The sequence below is a fragment of the Budorcas taxicolor genome, chromosome 1, assembly GCF_023091745.1.
Source record: "Budorcas taxicolor isolate Tak-1 chromosome 1, Takin1.1, whole genome shotgun sequence".
Classification (NCBI taxonomy): domain Eukaryota; kingdom Metazoa; phylum Chordata; class Mammalia; order Artiodactyla; family Bovidae; genus Budorcas; species Budorcas taxicolor.
The window spans coordinates 16,688,584-16,711,138 of NC_068910.1; the positions used below are offsets into that span (position 1 = coordinate 16,688,584).

Below are 22,555 nucleotides of genomic sequence, written 5' to 3' on the forward strand. Positions count from 1 at the left end.
GTCAGCTACTTACATATCCATAAAATCTCTGAATTAGCTACCATTTACTGTTTAGTGCATGCCAGGAGCTAGGTGATTTACATGCATCACCTCATTTAGTCCATAATTCAGTGAGTTAGGTATTATTCCTCCCATTTTGCCAATGAGGAAATCAGGGTGCAAAAAGATGAGTATCTTCTTCAAAGTCACATACATACTAAATGTTGGATTCCGGATTTAATCTGAGATGCCAGCCAGTGTGCAAAGTACTTAAAAAAAAAAAAAAAGGCACAGGCTGGAGGAAAGGAAGATAAGCAGGATGAACAGTGAGAGAGAAATGAGAAAAGGGGGGAAAAACTCCAGACCACTCATTTGTTTAATTTGTTAATTCTAAGAATCATTAGGAGGTGAAAACACAGTGTCTTCAATAATTGTTACTGGGAAAACTGGACAGCTACATGTAAAAGAATGGGATTAGAACATTCTCTAACATCATACAAAAAAATAAACTCAGTATGCATTAAAGACCTATATGTAAGACCACACAGTATAAAACTCCTAGAGGAAAACACAGGCATAACACACTTACACATAAATCGCAGCAGATTTTTTTGAATCTGTCTCCTAAAGCAAAAGAAATAAAAGCAAAAATAAACAAATGGGACCTAATTAAACTTAAAAGTTTTTGCACAGCAAAGGAAACTATCAACAAAATGAAAAGACAGCCTATTGAATGGGAGAAAATATTTGCAAATGATACGACCAAGAGGAGATTAGTACCCAACATATATAAGTAGTTCATACACCTCAACATCAAACAAACAGCCCAATTAAAGCATAGGCAGAAGAACTGAACAGACATTTTTCCGAACAGCAGATGCAGATGGTCAACAGGTACATGAAAAGATGCTCAACATCACTAATCATCACAGAAATGCAAGTTCAAAACCACAATGAGATACCACCTTGCACCTGTCAGAATGGCTATCACCAAAATGAACATAAATAACAAATGTTGGCGAAGATGTGAAGAAAAGGGAACCCTTGTACACAGTTGATGGGAATGTAAATTGATGCAGGCAGTATGGAAAACAGTATGGAGGTTTCTCAAATAACTAAAAAAGAGAACTAACATATGACCCAGAAACTCCACTCTAGGATATATATTGGGGGAAAACCCCCACTAATTTGAAAAGATTCATGCACCTCAATGTTTATAGCAGCATTATTTACAATTGCTAATATGTGGAAGCAGCCTAAGTGTCCATCAATAGATAAAGAAGACAGGGTATACACAAACAATGGAATCCTACTTGGCCATTAAAAAGAATAAAATTTTGTCATTTGAAGCAACAAAGATGGACTTGAAATATGTTATGCTAAATGAAATAAGTCAGACAAAGAAAGACAAACACTGTATGATATCACGTATATATGGAATCTAAAAAATGTAACAAACTAAGTAAATATAGCAAAAATAAAAAAAAGAAGCAGACTCACAAAAATAGAGAACTAGTGGTTGCCAGTTGGGGGGATGGGCAGCAGTATAGGGATGGACGACTGGGAAGCACAGGCTATTGGGTGCTAAGACAGGCTCAAGGGCATTGGTACAACATGAAGAATAAAGCCAACATTTGGGAATAACTGTAAATGGAAAGTAACCTTCAAATTTTTTATGAAAAGAAACAAAAATAGTCCAATGAAAAATTGGTCAAGGAGATGAATAGCAAGTCACAGGAGAAAATATTAATACAAATGGCAAGTACACATACAAAAAGAAGCACAGACTCACTAAAAATCAAAGAAACTCAACTTGAAACAATAAGATATGACTGATCTATCAGACTGGCAAAAATTAAAAAGGGATGTTTATGAGAAAGCCTCTCTATCCACATCTTCACAAATATGTCTGTTTTATTATTAGCTTCTATAGTAAAACTAATAGAGCTTTCATATAATAAAGGGGCAACTGAAAACTGAAAGATCATATATATGAATTTCCAAAATGTATTCTGGGGGCTCTCCCCACCAACTATCCCCATGTAAGCATCAACCACACATCCTTTACCTCTGAGTTTGGGGGTGAAGGGTTTAGAGATTTCAAAGCACTCACCTTTTCCCTGGCTTTATGAGATAAGAGATAAGAGGCACTGATTTCTATATAATGGCCAATTATTGATTAATCCAAGCCTCAGGCTCTTTTTGTGATTTACTGTCAGCATCAAAATCATAAGACCAAGTTGTGGTCACAGAAACCACAAACAGAATCTTCAGAAATATAACTGTCACGTATTACTTGAGTTTGGGTAACATAACATTTTAATTTTCTACTTAGCACTTTCAAATACGTGTACTTCTCAATACTCTAAAACTTCAGTTAGATTACCATGAAACTACTTATCCATTTCATCTAACTCAGAGACATTCAAGTGACCACAGGCAATTTCTAGTATCTCTTCAGTCAAGCAGAAAAATGAAATAGTATGTATAAATTATATATAACTTTTAACCTGTAAAAAGTTCAACCGGGCTAGAAAATCTGTGATGTAACTTCCTAGGGGTTTAAGACTTGGGTATGAGCGTTGCGCCCATATTTCTGGAACCTTTCCAACAAGCAGACTGCCAGATAGTGCCTCCAACGCAGAATCCATCACGACCACACCCCTAATAGCTTTTTCAAGGTCCTGTAGAGTGCTGTGTATAGTTTTAATTAAGCTGCAAGGAAAGCAATTATGTTATCATCATATATATGATAATAAATATCAATATACAGTCTATCCAGAAGAAAGAGCAGGATATCATTCACGGTTTTATGGGAGTATTTCCCAAAATTTGGTCACCTCCCACTTCATAATGTAAGGTAATTTTAGGTGATACTTGGATGAACATTTTTCATTTTAATTATTATGTATGGATTTTTAAATATAGAAAATAATATAACTTGCACATCAAAATTGCTTTCTGGGTATTATTGCTTAAGACCAGGCTAATTTAAACAGAGAATGATTTAAGGGAAAATATCAGGTAAATAATGTTACAGGTGACATGCAAATATGGGAAAAGTTATAAAGGGACAATGCAATGGTTCAAACTTTTGATAACACTACATAAAAATCTAAAGTGTATATTCATTCATACCTTTATGAGTACTTTGCTTCCCACTTAGGCCCAAAATTCTAAGAACATCATAAATATACCTCAAGTGAGGGTTTTAGGCTCTAAGCCTAAGCAACTGAGAGACAATATGCTATTATGTACAAACACGTATGGTCTTTGTATTGTTGTTGTTGTTTAGTCGCTCAATCGTGCCTGATTCTTTGTGATTTCATGGACTGTAGCCTGCCAGGCTCTTCTGTCCATGGGATCTGCCAGGGAAGAATACTGGAGTGGGTTGCCATTTTCTTCTCCAGGGGGTCTTCCTGAGCCAGTGGTCAAACCCATGTCTCCTACATTGGCAGGCAGATTCTTTACAACTGAGCCACCAGGCAAGTCTAGATATATAAGATGTGTAAGTCTAGATGTATAAGTCTTTGTATAAGAGATACTAAATTCATTAAGGTATCATAGGGTTTTAATATCTTTTATTTTAAAAAGTCAAAAAGTCTGGAAAGTTAAACTTGGAAACACTAGAAAATTCATAACCAAAACAATTCTCCATTCCTTAAGCCAGTATTGAGCTTTAGAAAATTCAATTTAAACATTCAAAGCAAATAATCTGCTTGCTATTTTAGGGTACCTAACCAATCTAGATTAGACTTAGGAAGAAGGTGGGCAGAAAAATGACTAAATAAGTATCTACACAAAGGCTTAGATAATGGTCATTCCAGCTTTATTTCCTGAGGAGAAGAGCAATAGATGGATGAAAAATTATGATTAATGAATATTTTTAACCAGTAATATTTTTAACCAGATCTCTTTTTTCATCATCATTTTTACATTAGAAAAGGTATTCTCCCTTCTGGGGCAGTATGCAACTCTGAAAAAGGAGACAAATTCTAACGAAATGGAAAGTTTTGATAATTTTTTCTTAAAATTTTGATTCAATACTGGTGTATCTTTTTATCAACTTTGGCTGGTAGCTTTCTGAATCACTGGGTGTAGAGCTCCTTACTTGTTAAATCTTTCCATTTCTTGCACTAACACAGTATTCATGCTCTCTTCATATCTCACAGGATACTTGAGCAGTGCTGATTCAATGTCAAAGTCACTTGGTAGCTAAGAGAATAAAATTTGAAGATCACATATTACTCTCAAAATGAACAGTGTCATTTGGCTATAATATCAATAATAGTTAACATTAGGCATTTACTATGTGCAAAGAATTATGCTAAGTGCTTTCCAAATATTATGTAATCCTTGCCATACAGTTTCAGGTGGCTATTATTATCTCCATTTTACAGATGAGAACATTTAAGTACAGAGAGGTGAAGTAAATGCCTGCTGCTGCTGCTGCTTAGTCGCTTCAGTTGTGTCCGACTCTGTGCAACCCCATAGATGGCAGCCCACCAGGCTCCCCCGTCCCTGGGATTCTCCAGGCAAGAACACTGGAGTGGGTTACCATTTCCTTCTCCAATGCATGAAAGTGAAAATGAAAGGGAAGTCGCTCAGTCGTGTCCAACTCTTAGCGACCCCATGGACTGCAGCCTACCAGGCTCCTCCATCCATGGGATTTTCCAGGCAAAAGTACTGGAGTGGGGTGCCATTGCCATTAGTAAATGGCTAAAGGTACACAATTCAGAAGCAGTCTGTTTAAATCCATAGGTCTCTAACACTAAGGCCCATGCTCTTTCCTATAGGATATAGCACTGAGTAGAAGATATATATTTCTAAAAAGTTGTATAATTTTCTTTCATAAATTGGATTTTATTTTCCATTAATACAACCAATATATCATTTCACAACTATTTTCTATTTATTTCAATAAATTATCAACAGGCTCAAAATAGCTTTGTTTATACCACTACCAAATAATTAACGTGTAAGTGTAGCAAGGTTCCAGAGCTTAGGGAGAAAGAAAGTCACTGAGTATCTGATTTTAATGAGGCATCTCAGAGATGGTTGAGAAGAAGTGATAACGAGGACTTTGGGGCTGTGATCAGGCCCCCTGACACTGGCATTTGCACTCTTAGAGGAATTTCCCTACAAGAAATTTCCCTATGAGGAACGTGCCAAACTAAAATGTTGAGCACCCAGACTATCCCCAGGTGATGGCCCTTGGTGGTGCAAAAGAATTCCAGATCATACTAGACGGTATCATTCAAAGCATGACACCAATTGTTGGTCAGCACACCATTCTACCCCAATTAAGTCCCACATGCCATTGCCAGGTAACTTCTTATTGGGGTCTTGTAAGAGCCACCATTTTGAGAGGACAAGAACCTTTCCCCAAAGACATAACTCACACAAGCAGAAGGGTCTGGGGGTGAGAAGCAGCAGTCCACAGGTAGAGGCGGGAGAACGTTAGTTTGCTTTCATCCTAGGGCAGCAGGCAATGTTGCTCACTACTTGTCTCCAGTGGCCATAGCCAGACTGAAGCTTCTAGGCCTGAGTAGGCTCTACTTAAGGGTGGTATAAGGCAAGGGCACCGACTGGGAGAGGAGACTAGGCGCCATCCGTGGACTTACAAGGCAGTTAGAGCAGGGTCAGGCTGTGCTCTGTCAGAGTGCCTGATGCTGAAATTCGGGGATAATTATAGTGCTCATCCTGGAGAGGAGCTGTGAAGATCTCTGCTTGGGGCTATAAAGTCCTCTTAGTAGTTCTTTATTCAATTTAAGGCAGAAAAAAGTGAGAAAAGAGAGCACCATTCCATTCTCCCAGGGCAAAGTACACTGGAATGCAGTATGGGGGGGAAAGCTGTAGCTGCTAATTTAGCGCTGCTTTTACCTCCCTGTGCCTCCTCACTTCTGAAGGTCTAGATTAAACAGCATTCCATTCTTGAACCACCAAGTTCAGACAGTTTCCCCCATTTAAAAAAAGAGTAGGTCCACCATCTTTATTTAGAAATGCTAAGAAATTCAGTTGCTCCACAACTCTACTTACTAGGAACGTAATATTTGCCAGGCATTATGCAAAGCGCTTCAAATTAATGATACCCTGAATGTTCACAAGAACCTTACACAGGTGGCACTATTATCACCACTCTTCTAGTTTGGAAACTAATGTTCAGAAAAGCTAAGTACCTCACTCAGGCATAATGTTGCTACCTGGAATTTTCAGATTGACATTTCAGTCCCATTTTGATTTATGTTATATTCCAAGTAACACATTTTAAGCTAAATATTACCTTGTTGAGAATATCTTTGGTAATTTCTAGTAGAATCTGGTCAGTGCTTCCTGAGGATCCTGTTTGTTTGGAGCCTCCTTGGGTGAGAAGCAAGGACTCAAAGAGGATTTTCGTTTGTTGAAGATCTTTGGAGATATCAACATTTTCATGTAATCCAAATATCTCCGGATGTTGAGTAAAAGGAAGTTTCTACCAGAAAATAAATTCAACAAGCATTACAGTTTAATTGGGTACGTTAATTCATAAGGTAGACATGTGCAGACCGAAAAGGGTTAAAAATCAACTAAACATCAAACAACAGAGGGATCAAACTTTTCCAATTCTCAGTAACTACTAGAAACAAAAACACTGTATTGAAAGCTGATTGTACCTAATACTTGTCTAATTCTATACGTTATGGGGGCCTACTTCACTACTTGCTTTTAAGAAAATCACACTTGAATCTAACCCTATTTTCAGTGATATCAGTTACCTTAATGAATTCAATGTATTCATTATAAGTGCCTTTGGGAGGGGCAAAATAGTTTCCGCTAGGAGAAAACTTATAATGAGAGTTTTCGATTATGTGTGGGTTATAGAAGTCAGCCAGCATGGTTAAGAGGAGACGTCTGTCCCAGTCGTCTGTCACTCTTCCTCCATAGTTACACTCTCCAGTCAGGTAAGAGATGGCTTCAAATGGAATTGTATCATATTCATTGATAAACAGCTGAAACAAAGAAAAAAATGAAATGAGAAAAAACATATTGTATTTCACTTCATTTCCATTTTAACATGGCTTTAAATACCTATCAATCAATCAATCAGTCACTGATCAATCTATACACATGGAAGTGGGGCTGGAAGAACTATCAGCAAGGTTGTTTTAAAGCCTCGTGTTGTTAAGGCCCTTATCACAGCACAGAGGCAGAATATACAGTATCCTGTGGTTCTCTAGTTGGATTGATATGGTTGGTACAACGTGACAGAAATGATGGGAAAGTATTAGAATTGAACAGACTGAAGTTCAAATCCTACCTCAATGGGTAAATTCACTTCTTACCTTTGGTTTTCTCCAAAACAGGGACAATACCCACCGTACAGTGTTGCTGTGAGGATTGGAACTCATGCAGATAATGTGAGTAATGTGCCTAGTGAGCAGTCTAGGGCCTAGTCAAAGTCTGAGTGAGCTGGAACTTAACAGGGGACATTTGTTCTTTTGTTTGTTTGTCGGAGGATGCTGACCATTTCATACGTCTCATGTTTCACTGCGAGTCTACAGAAACTGAAAACACCTGATCACTCACTTTCTCAGTCCCCTTATGGCTAAAGCCTAGCCCTGTAACCTGGGCTTGGAATCTCAGATGTAGCCATGCTGGACTGAACTGGAGTTTAGTGTGCAAAGAAGCAGGGAGAGCAAAAGATCTTTTTTGATGACGTCAGAGAATGTGCAGCAGATGAAAGTCTCAGTGGCACCTATGAGAGCTGCAGTGTCTGACATTTAACAGGGATAGAAGGAACGCTCCTACCAGACATGGTATGATTCTAGATATGACACTGGATGCCATGGCTGTCCAGCCATCTTGGTGATTCTGTGACCTACACAATATCCCTTCAATAGATTCCTTTTCTACTGTTTTTGTTGACTGATAGAGGTAAATTGTAGATTTGACTGAGAAGAAGCTAAGAGGAGAGTATAGTGAGGACCTATAGAAAGCCAATGCTGAGGAGGGCACTGCCAAAAGAAAGAACTAGGGTCTTTGATAGCAACACTTTTGTTGAAAAACCCACTCCAGAACCTGTCTTTCCTCTGCAACTCTTTTTGACATGAGATAAAAAGTTTCACTATGGATTAAGCCAGTTTGAATCAGGGTTCCCATTATTTGCGGCAGAAAAACTCAGATGGAAAAACATTCTTTGTAAGCCAAAATTATAATTATTACTGCCATCCAGCCAGCTATTCGTGTTGTTGGGAGAAGTGAATAAGTTATTCTAAGCAAAGGGAATTGCCTAGGGCCTGGTACACAGTAATCTCCATCAATATTAGTCTTTCTAATTTTACCTGTAGTTGTCGAATACTGATACGTAAATCAGATTCATTAAATCCATATGGAATATTCCACCCAAGAGGACCAAATTTCTTTCGCTCCTGCACAAGGGCATGAAAAAAGCAAACTCCAAACAGCAACTTCTCCCAAGCCTTTAAGACAAAAATATGCAAGAGAAAATTCTGATCAGATTTCCATTATTAAAATGAGGGGGACTGATGACCTTTCATTGTGAGATTCTATGATTATATATCTCTACAAACTTTTATTTAGAAAGACTATCTAAAACAATCCTCACTATAAAAAATATTAATCTCACAACTTCTATATCTTGTACAAACATGTATGCATTGCCCTTAGTCTGCATTTGTACACTGACAGTTTGGAAGGCTGTGGATAGAGGCCTAAGCAGGCCTCACTGCTGTGTCCACAGAGCAAACAGCTCCCACACTGCCTCAGCACCCCCTACATCAGCCACAGATACAAACCCTGCTTAAACAGACTCCATGTTTTAATAACCTACTATGGATCTCACCACAGCTGTCTGGGTACAAGGCCCCCAAAAGCAACAGAGCGTCTGCTTGGAGCCCTTCACCAGAGGGGACAGAGGAAAGAATGAACAAGGCCTCAAATTACCAGGGGCTTGTAATCTGGCAGGAAAACTAGCCAGGTGGGCAAGGATCACACAGAATCTGATCAGGACTGTGGCACTGAAAAGAATGAGTAATTGTGCCTTCAGGGAACAGTCTGAGGGGAAGAAGCCAGAGTGTTAACAGTAGGCACTTTATATTAAAACAAACAAGCAAAAATCTTATGACTTAACAAAACCCTCCAAAGCTAGACAAACTGCAATAACATTATACATTATTAAAATGCAATAGTGCTGGAGAGACATGCCAAGATGGTAGAATATGAAGACCCTGAACTCATCTCCTTCCTTGATGCACCAAAGTTACCACTGCTTACAGAGCAGCTATCTATGAGAACAACCTGAGGAACAGCAGAAAAGATTTTCCACAACTGAAGACATAAAGAAGCAATCATAAGATGGGTAGGAGGATCACCATACCACCTTCTCCACTCTATTAAGTCCTCTTTCCAGCTAAAACCACAAATATCCTCCCTTTGTCCCAGAGTTACAAACAAAATTATTGCTCAGAACTGGGGTCACACAGAAAGCAACATCAAGCAGAAAGAAACAAGCTGGCTTCCAAAGAATTCAACCCTTTGTCTGCAATATCAGTCTTTTTCCAGTTCAAATAGACAAATATGATAACTATCATAGTATGCATTGTGTGTAAAGGAGAGGATGGTTTTCCCTTTGTACTGATGCTTCCTTCCATGTAGGGAAACATCAATTAATGTAACACTTCTGCATCTTCTAAGTTCTTAAACTCACTGGTAGAGAGAGGAGTACCTATCTAATGGGTAAATTTGGGAAAAGTTAAGCAAATAAGATTTGCTCAGCTTTTCCCTTTTCTTTCTTAGATGTGAGCTTCCTGATAGGAAGGAAATTTTGCTCTGTTCCTCTGGGTAGATAAATCTGTTTCATTCTGGGTTCTGTAATATTACGTTCATTTGTTCACAGATATAAGCCAAATCTTCCAACCTAGTCTATATCAGTAATTAAGGTTATAATTTGGTTCCCATATATTTATTCTTTTTTCCTGTTTCTTAACTGGTAAGAATTTGGGTAGAGAAGAGGAGTGCTATTTATAGGAACTGCTACTCTCCTCAATACCATGTGCAAAACTGTTTTACAAACAGATACGTTGAAGAAGATAAATAAAAGAAGGCCGAGCAAGAGAGTTCCAGAAAAACATCTACTTCTGCTTTATTGACTACATCAAAGCCTGTGATTGTGTGGATCACAACAAAATGTAGAAAATTCTTAAAGAGATGGGAACACCAGACCACCTTATGTGCCTCCTGAGAAATCTGTCTGCAAGTCAAGAAGCAACAGTTAGAACTGGACATGGAACAACAGACTGGTTCCAAATTGGGAAAGAAGTACATCAAAGCTGTATATTGTCACCCTGTTTGTTTAACTTACTTGCAGAGTACATCATGCAAAATGCCAGGCTAGATGAAGCATAAGCTAGAATCAAGATTGCTGGGAGAAATATCAATAACCTCAGATATGCAGATGACACCACCCTTATGGCAGAGAGCAAAGAAAAACTGAAGAGCCTCTTGATAAAAGCGAAAGAGGAGAGTGAAGAAGCTGGCTTGAAACTCAACATTCAAAAAACGAAGATCATGGCATCTGGCCCTATCACTTCAAGGCAAATAGATGGGAAAACAATGGAAACAGTGACAGACTTTATTATTCTGGGCTCCCAAATCACTGCAGATGGTGATTGCAGCCATGAAATTAAAAGACGCTAGCTCCTTAGAAGAAAAGTTATGATCAATATAGACAGCATATTAAAAAGCAGAGACATTATCTTGCCAACAAAGTCCATCTAGTCAAGGCTATGGTTTTTCCAGTAGTCATGTATGGATGTGAGAGTTGGACTATAAAGAAAGCTGAGCACTGAAGAATTGATGCTTTTGAGCTGTGGTGTTGGAGAAGACTCTTGAGAGTCACTTGGACAGCTAGGAGATCAAACCAGTCAATCCTAAAGGAAATCCACCCTGAATACTCACTGGAAGGACTGGTACTGAAGCTGAAGCTCCAATTCTTTGGCCACCTGATGCAAAGAACCAACTTGTTGGAGAAGACCCTGGTGCTGACAAAGATTGAGGGCAGGAGAATAAGGGGGTGAGAGAGAATGAGTCGTTGGATGGCATCACTGTCTCAATGGTCATGAGTTTGAGCAAACTTAGAGAGAGAGTGAAGGACAGGGAAGTCTGGCATGCTGCAGTTTACGGGGTCACAAACAGTCAGACATGACTTAGTGACCGAACAACAACACTGAAGAGTGTTATTAATACGTCAAAACATTATTATTAGAATTTCCATGAAGACAGTTTTTTTGGTGGTGGGGGTGTCTGTTTTATTCTCACTGCCTTATATCTGGTACCTAACACACATATTGTTGAAACAATAAAAAATAATGTGAAAATAGACTGCTAAAGGCACTGTTGGACTTTTGTACAAACTAAGATATATTCATTCACTCAGTTCAGTTCAGTCACTCAGTCATGTCCGACTCTTTGTGACCCCATGAACCGCAGCACGCCAGGCCTCCCTGTCCATCACCAACTGCCAGAATCTACCCAATCCCATGTCCATTGAGTCAGTGATGCCATCCAACCATCTCATCCTCTGTTATCCCCTTCTCTTCCTGCCTTCAATCTTTCCCAGCATCAGAGTCTTTTCCAATGAGTCAGCTCTTCACATCAGGTGGCCAAAGTATTGGAGTTTCAGCTTCAACATCAGTCCTTCCAATGAACACCCAGGACTGATCTCCTTTAGGATGGACTGGTTGAATCTCCTTGCAGTCCAAGGGACTCTCAAAGGTCTTCTCCAACACCACAATTCAAAAGCATCAATTCTTCGGCATTCAGCTTTCTTCACAGTCCAACTCTCACATCCATACATGACCACTGGGAAAACCATAGCCTTCACTAGACGGACCTTTGTTGACAAAAGTAATGTCTGCTTTTTAATATGCTGTCTAGGTTGGTCATAACTTTCCTTCCAAGGAGTAAGCATCTTTTAATTTCATGGCTGCACTCACCATCTGCAGTGATTTTGCCCCAAAAAATAAAGTCAGCCACTGTTTCCACTGTTTCCCCATCTATTTGCCATGAAGTGATGGGACCGGATACCATGATCTTAGTTTTCTGAATGTTGAGCTTTAAGCCAACTTTTTCACTTTCCTCTTTCACGTTCATCAAGAGGTTCTTTAGTTCCTCTTCACTTTCTGCCATAAGGGTGGTATCATCTGCATATCTGAGGTTACTGATATTTCTCCCAGCAATCCTGATTCCAGCTTGGGCTTCCTCCAGCCCAGCGCTTCTCATGATGTACTCTGCAAGTAAGTTAAATAAGCAGGTTGACAATATATAGCCTTGACGTACTCCTTTTCCTATTTGGTACCAGTTGTTTTTCCAAACTGTTGTTCTATGTCCAGTTCTAACTTGTTGTTCCTGATCTGCATACAGGTTTCTCAAGAGGCAGGTCAGCTGGTCTGGTATTCCCATCTCCTTCAGAATTTTCCAGTTTGTCCACTCAACAAATATTTATTTGAATATCTACTACACGCGAAGCAGAACACAAACTATTGGGAATAAAATGATGAACAAGATAGGTACAGTTTCTGTCTTCTTAGGAAATGGGTGAAATTTAGTATTAAATAAAATATTTATGTTCTCATATTTTTCACTGTAAAACACATTTTAAAAGTTCCAGAGGCTGAATATTACCAGTTCCTTTCCTTCGCATCCACTGAAAAACTCAGGATCAGAAACTGGATCAGTGACGTAAGACTGGAGGAGATTTAGCCGAAGACCAGTAGGAGGTTCATTAGTCATTTTGACTCCATTCTGTAGAATTGTTACTGGGAACTGAGACAGAACAAAGAGCATTACTCTAGATAACCAACTCAACTCTTAAAAATGCATACTGGATTAAAAGTAGGTAAAAGAGAGGACTCCAAAAATATTTTTAAAACCTTGTAATGTAAAGCATTTAAGATATACAATGTAATAGTTAACCAAATAAATGTACTAAAATCCATAAGAAATAAACATACTTTTGGAGATGGGTAACTTGTGAGCCAAAGCCTAAAGGATGAGTTACAGACTTCAGGAGAAAAATCTTCACATATTTTTTCTAACATGGGCATCCAGGAGACAGCAAGGTGACAATTCTGTAGGCAAACCCAAGTTCCTTCCTCTATTGCTGCTTTAATCATTTTTGTTGCAATGGGTCCTTGTCCCTGTCCCAGTGAAATAGCTTGAAATTTATTTCCAGACATAGCTTTATCATTTGCAAACTTCAGCAGGCCTAAGAGGGCATAAAAATAAATGGTTTCACTGCTTATCTAAAATTATAAAATATGCTTTATGTTTCAGTATATACAAGTATTTAACTGTGAAGAATTCTAGTTATTACTTTTCCTTATAAATACCAAGTTTACTAAGTGATTTATAATCATCCAGGAAATAGATACTGAACAAGACGATTTATTTGTAATTTCTTAAAGTTGGCAGTAGGCTTCCCTGGTGGCTCGGTTGTAAAGAGTCCACATGCCAACACAGGAGACACAGGTTTGACCCCTGGGTCAGAAGATCCCCTGGAGATCTCAGTGGAACTTGCAATCCACTCCAGTATTCCTTCCTGGAAAAAGTCCATGGACAGAGGAGCCTGGCAGGCTACAGTACACTGGGTCACAAAAGGTTTGAACACAACTTAGTGACTAACAACAACAAAAGTTGATAGTTTATGCTTACTGGCCATGGGATCTGCTCCTGGAGATAACACAAAAATTAAGGGAATGGTGCAATTTGAATCCAAATAACTCTTTGTCAAATCAAATGGTGGAGGCTCTACAAACTTTTTCCCTAGTTTGTCAGTTACATAATTAGTTATAGCTGGAGTTATCTGTTGAAGAGAGAAAAAATACAATCTTTAGATTAATTTTTACTTCACAAAACAACTTTTTTCCTGAAAACTAACAAAGAGCAAACTATGAGTCTAATGGACAAGAAAAACATGCAGTATATCATAGACAAAGTACTAGTTTTCCTAATATATAAAAAGCACCTATAAGGTAATGGACAAGACTAACAATCCAAGAGAAAATGGGCAAAGAAGATAAACAGTTTATAGAAAATGAAATAGAAGTGGATCTTAAACATGTGAAAGGATGTTCAATCTCATTCAGTATAGCAGAGACTGTAAACTGTCCCATTCTGTGTCTCCTTTTGGTAACAGAACCCCAAGTTTTCCCAGCCTTTCATGCAGCAAGATATGGCCAAGTGACTAAGTTTTGGTCAGAGAAATACAAATAGAAATTATATACGGAGCTTCCAGATTCTATTTTTATAAGGAATCTGCTTTCAACACTCTCTTCTCCTGTTCAACAGATGTGGTGTTTATGAGCTAGCTTCAATCTCGCTGACAAGGCCCGAACTTCAGGAGACTTCTCTAGCATGAGAAAAGAAACTGAGTCTCTGGATGATCTTAAGAATCTCTGTACCCTGCCAGCCCTCAAGCATTTGCTCAGGGCTGTTAGCAAAGATGGAGATTAACTTCTATTTCATTTAAGCTACTGTATTTTAGGTCTCTGTTACAGCAGCTTAGTCTATACCCTAATACTTAAAAGTAAGAAAAATACAGATTATAATTAGTTGCTGAGTTGTGTCTGACTCTTTGCAACCCCACAGATTGTAACCCGCCAGGCTCCTCTGTCCATGGGATTCTTCAGGCAAGAATACTGGAGTGGGTAGCCATTCCCTTCTCTAGGGGATCTTCCTAACCCAGGGATCAAACCCAGCACTCCCACATTGCAGGAAAGATTCTTTACCATCTGAGCCATCTTTATCAGATGGTTAAATAAATGGGACAACAATAGCTTCTGTGTACTCATCCCTAGATTGTTTATTTTTCACAGTAGGCTAAAAGCTGTTAGCTCAAAAGTCCATTGGCACCAAATTCAAAATATTACATATTCAACTGTTTTAAACATAGCCTAAATACGCAGATTTTTAGCCATTTAGAGCCTGTCTACTTTGCGGCAGACAAAGGATGAGATGATTGGATGGCATCACTGACTCAATGGACACGAGTTTGAGCAAACTCAGGGAGACAGTGAAGGACAGGGAAGCTTGGTGTGCTGCAGGTCATAGGGTCGCGAAGAGTCGGACACGACTTAGCGAATGAACAACAATAGCAGATTCGACACTACAAAAGAAGAAATCACATTTAAAGACAACAGTAGAAACTGTCCAACTGAGGCAAAGTGATACAAAAAATTTTAATTAACAGAGTATCAGACACCTGTGGTATAATATCAAGCAGTATGCATGCTAAGTTACTTCTCATGTCAGACTCTGTATGACCCTATGGACTGTAGGCCCCCAGGCTCCTCTGTCCATGGGGATTCTCCAGGCAAGAATACTGGAGTAGGTTGCCATGCCCTCCTCATCAAGCAGTGTAATGTATATTTAATTGAAATCATGGGCAAAAAAATATTTGAAGAAATAATAGCCAAAGCTTTTCTCAAGTTGAAGAAAACTATAAACCTACAGATCCAAGGACCTCAGTGAACCCATCTGAGCATCTGAAATGAAGGTTAAAGTACCAAATAATAGTAACTTTAAACCTAGTGTTTTATAAGTGGAAGATTATCTGGGTTCCAAATAGGACCCATCTGTTTTTTACCTTATCAGGTCTTAAGCACCGAAGAATGATTATTTTCTGTAGTTCATTTAGCCTTGTATCCATTGGTGCTGGAAATTTAGCATTGTGTGGCTCCTTACTGTCATAGATCTCCCGCCATTCAGATACATTGTCATAAAAATGATCCCTAAGGGAAAGAAAAGCTTAACAATTATCCTTTCACTGAGAAAAACTGAAAGAGATCATTGAATGAGGAGATGAATCAAGACAGTTTTAGAACTGTTTTTTAAAGACCACTAGATTACAGATTTACCCATCACCATTCAGTGCTAAGTCATCATGTTTAAACAAGTACCTGAGTCCTCTGAAGGCAGGAAATTCACTTGCACGACAAATTTCTTCCCAGCTTTTATCCTGCAGCCAAGTTGGATCAGGATTTTTCTCAGCACTCTTAAGACTTACTCCTCCAGTTAAAAGAAACATCAGTTCCTGGTATTCAATCTCTTTCTTTGCCCTGTGTTCCCAAAATAAGGGCTGTTGTAAATTGTCTTAACATTAAATGAAATCAATTTCTGCTTCTATAGTGTGGATAAAACAATCAGAATTGACTTATACTACTGCTATTAACAAATAGAAAAGCCAGGGAAAAAAATCAAAGAAACAATTATTTTTAGAAATTATAATAGCCAGTGAAGGACTGTGGTACCTGAAAAAAAGAGGGAGACAAGGTGATCCCTATGATTGCCTCAGCTATCTGCCAGGAGGCACTTTTCAGACTATAAAGTGGGGGAGGGGGAAATCAAAATCAGAAACTAGGAGTATTGTGGAGTTGAAGAGAAAGAGGTCAGAGTTAAGGAAGGTTGAGGTGACTGGAATTTGTGGGCAGAGTATCAGAGGGAGGGAGATTTATGAAAAAGGAGCTCCAGAAATCTGCATACATATCCTCTTGATTCTTTTGTTAAATGCCAAGTTATGTACGTGGACGGTAAAAATCTATGAACCCAGGCAAAGAATATCTGGAGCTGAACCCAGGCAAAGAATATAGGAGCTGTAAACTAAGTAGCTATCAAAACTCACACAGGACTTAAGATATGAGTTATTGCCAACTAGACTTGAATCTTGATTGAACACCAGGACAGTTCAGTGGTGACACTGGAGGGATTATACTTTAGTAGTGAAGCTAACCTAGCTGTAGAATAAAGTCTATTCTAAAACTGCTGTAAAAAAACTGTAAAAAGAAAAAGGCTTGAAAAGGTCAAATGATTCATTATAATTTAAGTACATGCAAAGTAAAGTCTAGAGCAGAATAAAGTCTAGAGCTCTTAAAGAAACAATAATTTAAAAAACCCCAGCATTTACCAAAGTAAAATGCACAGCATCCATAACCAGGAGAAAAATCAGTATGTAGATACAGACATAGAAGTGGTACAGACGATATACCGACAAGAATGTTAAAAGAGCTATTATAAATACGCTCAAGGAGTGAAAGCGGAACATGAACATAATGAAGAGAGAAGTGGGCAATATAAAGAAAATAATCAATGAAACTTCCAGAGATAAAAAATTAAAATCTGAAAGAAAAATTCACTGAATTTTTCTCAGGTTTATAAAACCTGAAAGTATCCATTACCAGAAGACTTATACTATAAGAAATGTTAAAGGAAGCTTCAAGGAGACGCAAATTTGAATCAACAAAAAAGAATAAAGAGCATCAGGAATGGTTAACTAGTAGATAAACATAAAAAGTATTTTCCTATAATTTGTCTCTTTAAAAAATAATTGACTACTTAGAGCAAAAGAGCAATGTCCTGCAGGCTTTATAACATATGTACAAGCAAAATATAAAACAAAAGCTATAAGGGAGAGATGAAAGTATATTGTTTTAAGGTCTTTTATATATTTATATAATATATAATACATACACACACAAAAAAATATACTTTTCTCTCTCCCCTTACACTTTTTACCTTATACCTGTCATATACATATGCAAATCAAAAGATATGCTATAACCCTAACAAATCACTAAAATAATAAAACATAAAATTATAGCTAATAAATGAACAAAGGAGATAAACTGGAATCACTAAAATACTCAAAGAAAAACAGAAAATGAGGAAATGCAATAAAGAACAGGTCGGCAAAACAGAAAATAAAATCATAAGATGGTAAATTTAAATACAACTCTATTATCTCATTGACTATAAATAGTCTAAACTATTTTATTAAAGGCAGTGATTATCAGATTGGATAAAACAAGTAAGCCCCTACTACATGCTATCTACAAATATTGTTTAAATATAAAACAAATAGGTTAAAAGTAAAAGTATGGAAAAATATATACGATGCTAACAGTACTCAAAAGAAAGCTGGAGGGGCTACAATAATATCATAGAAAGTAGATTTCAGAGCAATGGTTTTACCAGGGATTTTAAAAGGTCAAATAGATTTATCAGATGAACATAACAGTCCTAATCATTTACACATCTAATAACAAAATGTCAAAACACAAAGCAGTATTGATGGAACTGCAGGAGAAATCTCTGCAGAGATTCCAAATCTCTCTCAATAATTGAACAAATAGAAAAGCAACAAGAATATAGAAGATATATCGACCATCTTAACCTTCTTGACTTTTTTTAGAATATTCCACCCAAGAACAGCAAAATTACACAGGCTTTTCAAGAGCACATAGAACATTGACAAAGATAGATCATATTCTGGGCCATCTAACGTCTCATTCATAAAATTTCTGGAATAGGAATAACTATGGAGACAGAAAGCAGATGAGTGTTACTGGGGCTGGTAGTAGGAGGAAGAATTGACTAAACTGCCACAAGGAAACTTCTGGGGATGATAGAAGTATCCTAAAACTGGATTTTGGTGATGGTTGCACAGTTGTGTAAGTGCACAAAAAAAATCATCTAACTGTATTCTTACAATGGGGAGACTGCATGATATGTCAATTATATGTAATAAAGCTGAAAAAACAAAAGGGTATCTCTATTGAGTAACTTCCATTTACATTAATAGAAAAGGGTGCAAAAGAACATTAACAGTGTATTCCCTTTGTGTAAGAAAAAAAATAAGAAAAACATACAAATTATATAGATAGATATTTAGATACATACATATAGATAGATATTTAGATATATACATACCTTTCACAAAAATTTACTTGAAATGGATCATAGCCTAAATGTAAAATGCAAACCTATGAAATTCCTAGAACATAGGAAAAAATCTAGGAGGCATTGAAAGTGAAAGTGAAGTCACTCAGTCATGTCCAACTCTTTGCGACCCCGTGAACTGTAGCCCATCAGGCTCCTTTGCCCATGGGATTCTCTAGGCAAGAATACTGGAGTGGGTTGCCAATTCCTTCTCCAGGGGATCTTCCCGACCCAGGGATCGAACCCAGGCCTCCCGCATTGCAGGCAGATGCTTTAACCTCTGAGCCACCAGGGAAGAAAACCTATGAAATTCCTAGAACATAGGAAAAAATCTAGGAGGCATGAGGTATGGCAATAACTTTCTAGCTACATTACAAAAGGCATGACCCATGAAAGAAAGAATTGATAAGATGGACTTCATTAAACTTTACAACATTTGCTCTGTGAAAGGCACTGCCAAAAGAATGAGAAAGCAAGCCACATGCTGGGAGAAAATATTTCCCAAAGATGTATCTGATAAAGGATACAATTCAACAATAAAAAATGAACAATCAAACTGATTAATAAATGGACAAAAGCTCTTACAGACACGTCACCAAAAAGATATAAAGATAGCAAATAAGCAAATTTCATTATCATATATCATTAGTGAATTGAAAATTAAAACAAGACAACACTCCACATCTATTAGAATGGTGAACTCCAGAACACTGACAAGACCAAATGCTAGCAAGGTTGTGAAGCAACAGGAAATCTCATTCACTGCTGATAGAACGCAATGGATTATGAGATGTACACTATATACTTGTTGGGTCTCTTCTGGGACCTGTTATGTAAAACGGGTTTAAACTTCCACTTAGGACCCATTTTCAAAGTAATTTTCACAGAGAAAATATGAATCAAGAAGGAAAATCTTTTAATAATTTAATGGTCCCATAAGTAAGAAAGTAAATTACTCCTCCAGCACTTTATTCTGCTCAATATGTGCTGGCTTCTGAGTTCCTGCTTCTTCCAGAATGTGGGTCAGTATCAACATTCAGGACCCCAAGGACCACAAGCCAAGATTCCTAAAAAGCTGAGGTGCCACATCGAATATCTTGGAAGACAGTCTCTTACAAAACTAAATACAGCAAATTCCCATCGGCTATCTATATTACACATGGTAATGTAGGTTTCCATGTTACTCTCTCCACACTCATGGAACTCAAACAGGGGCTCGGTATCAACCTAGAGGGCTAGGATGGGGAGAGAGATGGGAGGGAGGTTCAAGAAGCGGGGGACATATGTATACCTATGGCTGATTCATACTGATGTTTGACAGAAAACAACAAAATTCTGTCAAATAATTATCCTTCAATTAAAAAATAATTAAAAAAAAACCTTAATAAGCTTATTCACGACCCAGCAATCACACTTAGTATTTAACTAAATAAGCTAAAACATACATGTATCCAAAAACCTGCACACAAATGGTTCCAGCAGTTTTATTCATACTTTTCAAAACTTGTAAGCAACCAAGATGTCCTTCAGTAGGTGAACAGATAAACTGTAGTATATGCAGACGATGAAATGTTACTCAGTGCTAAAAAGAAATGAATCATCAAGCCATGAAAAGACACAGAGAACCTTACATGCATATTAAGTGAAAGAAGCCAATCTAAAAACCCTGTTTCTTTTTCTTTTGGCCATGCCACCCACCACACGGTGGTATCTTAGTTCTCTGACCAGGCCCAGCAGTGAAAGTGCCAAGTCCTAACCGCTGGAATGCCAGGGGATTCCCTGAAAAAATCTATTTCCTGATATGAATGGTAGTTACACAGATTTTTGCTTTGTAGGAATTAACTAGACTGTTGAACATTTTTTGAGTTCTTCTGTATAACCCACATTTTAAAAGTCAAACATAAAAACACCAACACTACTAGAGAGAAATGAACAACTAAATTCATGACTAAAAAACAGGGTAAAAAAAACATGCTATCCTTCTGTGAGAAGCCACTGATTAGGTTTTCCAGGTAGGTTTTTAAAATAAAGAAAAAGCAAGTAACTTACAAAAGAAGGTTGGCACACAATAAAAAGGAAAACAATAGCTTGTCCTTCTCGAATAGCGATCGGCATATATTACAATATAAGTTGTATGTAAAGTGGTCATTTAAATATCTTAGGCGCTTTTCCAAAATTTTGGATTTGTTACTGAAAGGTTAAAAAAAAGGAAAATATATTGAGTCAAGTAAAGCTATGAAAAAATCAGTTACACATGAATTAACATACAAGTTTTATTTTATCAAAATAACCACTGTTAAAAACATGGAACTACACACACACACACACACACACACACACATACATACACACGAGCGCATATAAAAAAATGGTGAAATCTGAATAAGCTCTCTGGATTGTACCAATGTAAATTTTCTGGTTGTGATACTGTACTATAGCTATAGAAGATGTTATCGTTGGAAGGGAACCTACATGCACTATTGGTGGAAATGTAAATTGGTACAGCCATTATGCAAAACAGCACAGAGGTTTCTCAAGAAAATTAAAAATAAAACTACCATACAATCCATCGATTCCACTTCTGAGTATTTAGCCCTAAAAAACTCCAAAAAACACAAACTCAAAAGATATGCGTACCCAGAAAGAGATGGCAACCCACTCCAGTGTTCTTGCCTGGAGAATCCCAGGGATGGGGGAGCCTGGTGGGCTGCCATCTATGGCGTCGCACAGAGTCGGACACGACTGAAGCGACTTAGCAGCAGCACCAGCAGCATGTTTACGGCAGCATTATTGTTTTTCTAACTGAAGTATAGTTGAAGTACAGCACAGTAGTTCAGATATATACACTTCTAAAAATGTTTCCAAAGTGGATGCACTATATTACATGAGGGTTCTGATGACTTCACATCCTCGTCCACTTGCTATTGACATTTATGTCAATTCTTCAGCTTGAATATCCTCCATCATGTAGGGTGAGTTAATTCAAATTCCAAATCCCAGCTGGGAAAGCTTAGGGATTTCAATCACTCAGGAAAGACAGTTCTACCAAGAGCCCATGTAGGACACATACGCTAGGCTCAAATCATATTCTTTTTCTACCAAACGAGTTACTTAATATCAGACATTTTTAAAAATACTTTACAAATATTATCTTTTAATTCTCAAAAGAACTCTTGAAGGTAGGTAGGTGCTATTATTATCCCTATTTTACAGATAAGGAAAATTGAGGCAATTACAGAAAAGTTAACTGTCTTGCCTATATTCATGTAGCTATTTAACTGAAATTAAATTTCAGCTAAACTGAAATTTAATCCCTTGGAAGAACTGAAATTTAATCCCTTACTCCAGTCTAATTCCAAGATCTGTGTACATTCATTAATTGGTTAAAGTAAAAACATCTAGCAAATGATTAGAAATGTGGAGCTGAAACTTCTTAGGGACCACAAGGCTAGAGGAAGATAAACTGGAGTTGCTAGCAAAGATAGGTTATTGCCTTAGCAAAATACTTAAAGGAAATGTGGGGAAAGGACTAAAGCTAATCCCTCTATGCTTCAATCTTGAGTAGGAGTGAAATAAAACTTAGAATAGAAGAGAGGTCTGCTTGCTTGTTTTCTCTTTCTTCCTTTCCTTCCTTGCTCCCTCCCTTCCTCCCTTTCTTCCTCCCTTCCTTCCCCTCCTTCCCTCCTTCTTTCCTTCACTTCTTCCTTCATTCCTTCACTTTCCCATATTTTGTAATGGTCAATAATGAATATGTATTATATAAATAATAAGAAAAGTTATATATTTTAAATAGAAAGGATGGTGA

The 22,555-nt window shown here is 37.7% G+C and overlaps 1 protein-coding gene across 1 annotated transcript in view; it reads right to left on the reverse strand.

Moving 5' to 3' along the window:
- Positions 1-22,555, reverse strand: part of DNAH12 (dynein axonemal heavy chain 12) — a 167,516-nt gene that overhangs the window by 6,669 nt on the left and 138,292 nt on the right. Inside the window, exons 59-69 of the mRNA XM_052636568.1 lie at positions 20,800-20,940; positions 15,936-16,094; positions 15,623-15,767; positions 13,690-13,840; positions 12,990-13,243; positions 12,661-12,801; positions 8,301-8,438; positions 6,735-6,968; positions 6,263-6,451; positions 4,091-4,194; positions 2,490-2,694 (exon numbers count right to left, since the gene is read on the reverse strand). Coding sequence (XP_052492528.1) covers positions 2,490-2,694; positions 4,091-4,194; positions 6,263-6,451; positions 6,735-6,968; positions 8,301-8,438; positions 12,661-12,801; positions 12,990-13,243; positions 13,690-13,840; positions 15,623-15,767; positions 15,936-16,094; positions 20,800-20,940 — 1,861 coding nt within the window. The remainder of the gene's footprint in view (positions 1-2,489; positions 2,695-4,090; positions 4,195-6,262; positions 6,452-6,734; positions 6,969-8,300; positions 8,439-12,660; positions 12,802-12,989; positions 13,244-13,689; positions 13,841-15,622; positions 15,768-15,935; positions 16,095-20,799; positions 20,941-22,555) is intronic.